Source organism: Pygoscelis adeliae, unplaced genomic scaffold, assembly GCF_000699105.1.
Source record: "Pygoscelis adeliae isolate BGI_AS28 unplaced genomic scaffold, ASM69910v1 Scaffold839, whole genome shotgun sequence".
NCBI lineage: Eukaryota > Metazoa > Chordata > Aves > Sphenisciformes > Spheniscidae > Pygoscelis > Pygoscelis adeliae.
This window is the reverse complement of record NW_008825555.1, coordinates 293,890-300,040: the sequence shown is the minus strand read 5'-3', so window position 1 is coordinate 300,040 and position 6,151 is coordinate 293,890. Positions and strand designations below refer to the sequence as shown.

Genomic DNA, 6,151 nt, shown 5'->3' with positions numbered 1-6,151 from the left:
ACACACACACAAAAAAAAACCACACAAAAAAAATCGGGGAATAAAATAAATCGAGAAAAAAAAATCGAAAAATAATAATAGACTAGAAAATTAAAAGCAGCTTTGTCTAGCGCTTAAAACCAAATACACAGCCCTGACATTATTAGTTCAGTCATGAAAATATTAACAAAATACTACACAAAAAATAAAAATTATATGTTATAAAAAAATTTAAAAATATGAAAAATTTACAAAAATGATTAAAAATTAAAAATATTAAATGGCTTCAACACAGTATTTAAAGCCTGCTCAAAACTGCACCATGCTTTATTAATAACAGACAAGATGCAAGTTTTTAGTCTTTTTTTTTTTTTAAGTACATTGAGCAGGTTATCAAGCTCCCATGTGCGTTCACCCCAAAAACTTGTTTTTCATCCTTTTCAGTGTATTCATTAGTGAGAATAATTATAGCAGAATGATCCAGAATGGAAAATGAAAAAAATAACGCTTAAAATACAGCGCCCCACCCATTTTGCACCGAGGAAGCAGGGGCTCAGCAGGCCTCCCTGCCAGACGTCCCTAAGGAAGTCGCTGATAGTCCCGAATTTTGCGGCCTTCAGCTCGCGTCCGAAGGGGCACTAGGTACCCCTCAGTCAGAGCGTGCGGAGCAAGCTGAAGGGACAGAGCCCCGGCGAGCCCGTTTATTCAGCAGCAACGCAGAGACTCCGTAGCTCAGGGGACCCGCAATGGGACTTTTACATGCTTCCCTCCTTACTTCAATTTAGGCCATCAGTGAGCTAAAAGCCCTTCGCTACCGCGTGGCTGGCTGACGGCTCTAAAGAAACCAAGCGATTCATTCTGGCTCCACAGGAGCTGGGGTTTAATAAAGCGGAGAACTCAAAAAACCGAAACACGAGCTGGTTGGCAGCTTCACGCTTCTTCAGCCTGCAACGTTTCTGGTAAACACGCATCATCAAAGTCTTTTCAAGTTGAGTTTGAGACGACGACAAGACAACACGGGGAAACACGCTGCATCCTATTTGTTCCACAACTGTTTTGTACTTTTGTAGGCATTTTAAAGTCCTCTCAGTCCAACGGTCTCCAAGAGCACCACATTTATAAACAGTAAGTAAATGCTCACTCTGAGAAATGGTCAAATACGTGACGGCGCCTTGATATGACAGAAGCATTTGAATCGTTGTTTGTTCAGATTAAAAAAACCAAACAAACCCACAGCAGATTCCAAGAAAGTGATTTATTTTCACTTGTCCTTACAAGTTAAAGCCAGTACGCTTTTCATTAAAAAACAGTATCATGTACTATTTAGAAAATGATTACACCTTTCTTGTCAAAGAAAATACACCCAATTATGACCTCCTGTCTACCTTTTAAGGGTAGGTGGGTTGGTTTCTTTCTTTTTAAGAGTAATCCTCAGAATGTATTGGCAGAAAATGCATATAGGTGAGGATAAAGTTACCAGCAAATGAAGAAACGTTCCTGTATAATTAGACATACGTTGACACAGAGGAACTCATCCACCAACTAGTGCTCCATCGGCTCCTCTGCCTTTTCTGCAGGTTCATCAGCAGGCGGAGCAGGCTTAAAGAGAGGAAAAATGTATATATATTACAGGAGGGCAGAAAACAGTATTTGACAAGTCAGCTTTATCCTGCATTGAGCGTCACGACTGGTAATGCAGCTCGTCAGCAAATAGCTCACAAAGTAGTGTTATCCAACGCACGGAACAGGACAGAGCTGGTAATTAGGAGAGGAAGGATGCACCTTGCAACAGGCATGAGAAACATATGTAGCCACTTCTGTGGTGAAAACCAGTACTTGATCAAAGATAAGGACATACGACATTGGAACAGCCTGGCGCCAATTCAGCATAAATTGATTTAATAAGCATCTCAGTCTCCAGCTAAGATTATATGGTTTTCGTATAGTAACTTCAAACTTTAAAAATCACATTCCTAAAAATCTACTAGAGTAGTAGAGAGTTAAGTGTCGTAAACCTGAACGTGATAGGTCATACATCGCAAAATGCTGTCTTTCAACAAAGCCTGTTGATTTATATCAAAACCACACACCTTTCTCTGTGGCCTCTCCTCAAGACCTTCTAGGAATGGTGCTACGTCATCATCATCATAGATGGTAAACTCCATGTCTTTGCCAACAATTCCAATGGAAACATTCTGTTAAGCAAAGTTTTGAAAGAAGTGAGAAACATTTTTCTGCAAATAACTGTGGCTGTACACCTCTCGCTTGTGCAACAGATGAAAGTCTCCTCCTGCGATAAAGAGACTCATTGTGCTGTTTGTGTCTACTTTAGGAAAAAAAGAAATTTTGAGACTCCCTCTTTGGTAGATTGTAGGAGAAAAGGAAAGGGAGGCAGATTTATACCCTACAAAAGCTATCATGTTTCAAAATCTTTTAAGTAAAACCACTTTTCAAGGGTTTCAACTTCTTTCAATTTTTTGTTTTCTTTTTAATAACATACATGATTTTTCAAAACCACTTATTTTAACCTTATTTTGCATTTTCATTAAAGTTCTAAAAAACCAAGGTGGGCTAAGAATAAAAAAAAAAATTAAACATGGAAAAGGGCAGATCAGCCACAAGCAGAACACCAACTAAAGGATATCCTTAGAATTTTCTTGTTCAACAGTTCCTCAATTCATTGTCAGAAGTTTCTGAGTAACCAGCATCAAAAAGTTGCAATCAATTGTTTGTACATTACCTTCCCTCACCTCCCAGGTGAATTACTGACTATGCTTACGATGCAAAGTTGCGATTCTAGTTGCATGTAACGCATCTTAAACACTAATCAAAGTTAAAAATAGAATGAAGCAACCAGGGAAACAATGTCTTATTCAGAGAAAGTATCATTTTTTGTTAAGAAAATTAAATCTGAGATAATTAAGGAAACTGTAGATAAACTGGTGACATGAGATGAAGATGATATTATCTACCAGTATTCAGCTGCCAAATTTCAGTGCCAGCCATACTTTACATGAATTTTGTCACAGTAACTTCTAATAACAGTGGCAGTAAAATTTCTTGTTAAGAAAACCTAGCATTTACCTTGGTGGTCAAATCCTGTTTAGCAGGAAGAGTCTCTCTCAGGGCACGCAGTCCATGTTTAACTAGCTCATTTAGATTACCTTAAAATGAAATCAGAAAGACGTTTACAAAATGTATGGTGTTCTCTCTAGACACTCATTTATTTTTCTTCCCATTCCTAGCTGGCAACTAGAAAATCAGCTTGTCTAGCTTGACTTCCAGAACTCCTCTCCTTAGGTATGTCTGGTACTGATCACAGAGTTAGTTATAAAAGTATACCTTGAGAAACCAGCCCTTCCCTACATTTGAGGTCAAATGCGTCTGGTTTTGGCACCTGCCTTGCCTCCAGTGCAGCGGTAGTCACACTACTGTTTCCCTAAGCAGCCATTCAGTAGCCTCCTCATCACCGTTTCATATAAAAATAAATCCACCATTTTAAATGCACCACCTAAATACTTGCCCTGACATACTATCCCTGCTCCAATACGGGAAGAATTGTTCTTTCCCTGGGTTAAACAGGGCAGAGGCCTTTTACTTTTTTCCTCTGCTTTCCTGAGCACAACTTCTCTTTTCATTAGATGTAATAAGCATCCAGATGTTGGACATGAAGATTTGTGAAATTTTCTCCACAATTTTGTCTTTGTGCAGATTTACACTGATGCCAAACGTGGCTCCTAATATTTATCTACCTATCTTACTAAATGCGAAAGAATGAAGCAGTAGCAGAAAATAAACCGCAGAATTGATGAATACCATTGGATAGACAGGGTTTCATTACTCACAGTCAGTAAATTCAGTCATGTGTCTCTCCAAATAAGTTCGTGCTGACTGTGAACGAGCACCAATGGACATTGCTTTGCAGTCAAAATAGTTTGCAGAGGGACAAGTCTGGAAGATGTGAGGACCCATATCCTACAAAGAGAGAAAAAAAACCCACAGAATGTAAAACAAATGTATAAATTCATACCAAGTCTGCTGCTGGAACACGATATTTTCTAAAACAGTTTTGCTTCGTGGTACATTGCATAGCTTACATGTATGCACATACATATATGTATTTTATACTGCTTATCATATCACTGTTCTTACACAATTCCTTCAAAGCTACTGTAAAAAAAAAAAGCAATGTTCTACAAAAAAAAAAATCTTTCTTTACACTTTGTTCATTAAAATGCAGTTTTTATGGGGGCAGGATAGCTGGCACCAAAAATGTTTCTTTCTCTGTTCCATAAACTGTACTGTGCTTATGTATGCTTTCTACTTCATGGCTTGCAGTAGATGTTTTAGACGCATTCCATCTTATCTGCACAAAAGTAAAAACCTGTGGTGGATTTAGCCATGCCATGCAAGATTTCAGGCAAGACAACAGTTTCCTTCAACCTTCGTCAAGTCAAAAATCTTGAGGGCAGAGATTCTGTGTGTGTTGCATTAAGCAAACTGTTGTTGCTAAACAAGTAAGCTTTGGATTTCCACATCCATTTTTTATAAAAAGTATTTAAAATAATAGTTTGTAAAGCTCCATAATTAATAGTAAAATAATTACTGTCATCGTGGGACCAATATTTTGATCCCTTAAAACACAAACAAATCTTATTTTTGCAGTATCTCATTTTGCACCTTAAAATAATTAGGTTTTCATTTTTGCAAATGTACACCTCATAAGTATAGGTAGGATTAGCTATTGATTAACATTTTTTTAAAGTTATGTTTTAGTGTAAGATACAGAAAATTATATCCTTATTCAGAGAATTTGGATGAGTCCGCCTCTTCCATCTTCCCCTCTTAACATCTATTTGTTGTATAAAACCGCATTAAGCACATTTCCTTTTAGATCAATAGTAACTAGCGCAGCTTACTTACATCATAACCTGCAATGAGCAGTCCTACGCCGTACGGTCTTCTGCCATAACGCTGCGTTGGTATCTGGGTTTCTTAAGTAAGCTAAGGAATCTCAAAGTAACATGTTAATTACCTAAAACATTTTCCTAAGCCAAGCAGAGATGCACCAAAATCGTTATATAGTCTTTGCAAACCTTTTTGCGGGAGTGAAGACTATGTTCAAAAGAAACAGATCTTGCGACTTATTTGGAATACCAACTTCTTTTTCACCAAAAGAAAATTTAGCAATTAAGTTTCCCAAAATAACTGAGTGGTGCATTCAACTAAGTATTAGAAACAGTTCACCTAACGCTGCACAGCCTCATTTAATTTCTTATCCCTTTGAACTTTTTCTAGGCACCTGATAACAGAATATACCACCTCCGCTCTGTTCCACGCAGAGACGGAAGTTGCCACAGAAAGAAAAAATCTGAGCAAGCAGCTGCAATCCAGTAAACGACCATATTTTGAACAGTGCAGTCATCTTTCCTCCCCCACCTCCAAAGGTATGGGCTGTGTAACAGAAAAACAGTGCTATGTTAAATGTTGCATAGCACTTTATTGCTTCTCTACCAGTTCAGTGCATATTATAGGATATTCTCTGAAAGAATACACAAGCAGTGTGAATAAAGAAAAATTAACTTCGAATTAACTTTTCAATTTAATATGACTTTCAAGCTGTGTTATATGAAAATCATTTTATGAACAAGTGAAAAGCTATAAAAGTGTTACAAGTGTAAAAAAAAAGGATACTGCTGCCAATTAGTGACACTAGGCGAGAAACTGGAAGAGGTCTATCAAACACAAATCTAGAATCCAGACACTCCTGACGCATGAAATTGCTAGGAGGAAAAAAAGAAAAAAAAAAAAAGAAAAAAAATCAAACCAAGACATAGATGAAAGTCACAATGAGTTTTTGCCTCGATACTTGTCTGTTAAGGTAAGCATATTTTTGTTTCAGCTCTGCTTGTTGAGAAAAAGGGTCAAAGGCATTATGTAATTTCATTTCATCATAACTTATAATTGTTATTTAGAAAGTTGACCACAGGTTTGAAAGAGTATTATAGTATTTCAGCCGTACAAATGCAAAGAAGGTAGAAGTTCACGCAGGCAACAGACGGATCATCTCAAAAAAAGCCACAGTTAAATGGTAACATTTCTTTGTAACATTACAGCAATTAAAATTTATTTTAGAAATTCTTCCTATGCCTTCTTTGTCTTTTCCTATCAA

The 6,151-nt window shown here is 37.2% G+C and overlaps 1 protein-coding gene across 2 annotated transcripts in view; it reads right to left on the bottom strand.

Moving 5' to 3' along the window:
• Positions 1–1,219: 1,219 nt before the first annotated feature.
• Positions 1,220–6,151, bottom strand: part of PSMA1 (proteasome (prosome, macropain) subunit, alpha type, 1) — a 9,028-nt gene continuing 4,096 nt past the window's right edge. For both annotated transcript variants that reach the window (XM_009332231.1, XM_009332230.1), the window contains 6 exons: positions 5,674–5,762; positions 4,903–4,973; positions 3,825–3,954; positions 3,064–3,143; positions 2,070–2,174; positions 1,220–1,578 (listed from right to left, as the gene is read on the bottom strand). In XM_009332231.1, coding sequence (XP_009330506.1) covers positions 1,522–1,578; positions 2,070–2,174; positions 3,064–3,143; positions 3,825–3,954; positions 4,903–4,973; positions 5,674–5,762 — 532 coding nt within the window. In that variant the 3' untranslated portion in view covers positions 1,220–1,521. The remainder of the gene's footprint in view (positions 1,579–2,069; positions 2,175–3,063; positions 3,144–3,824; positions 3,955–4,902; positions 4,974–5,673; positions 5,763–6,151) is intronic.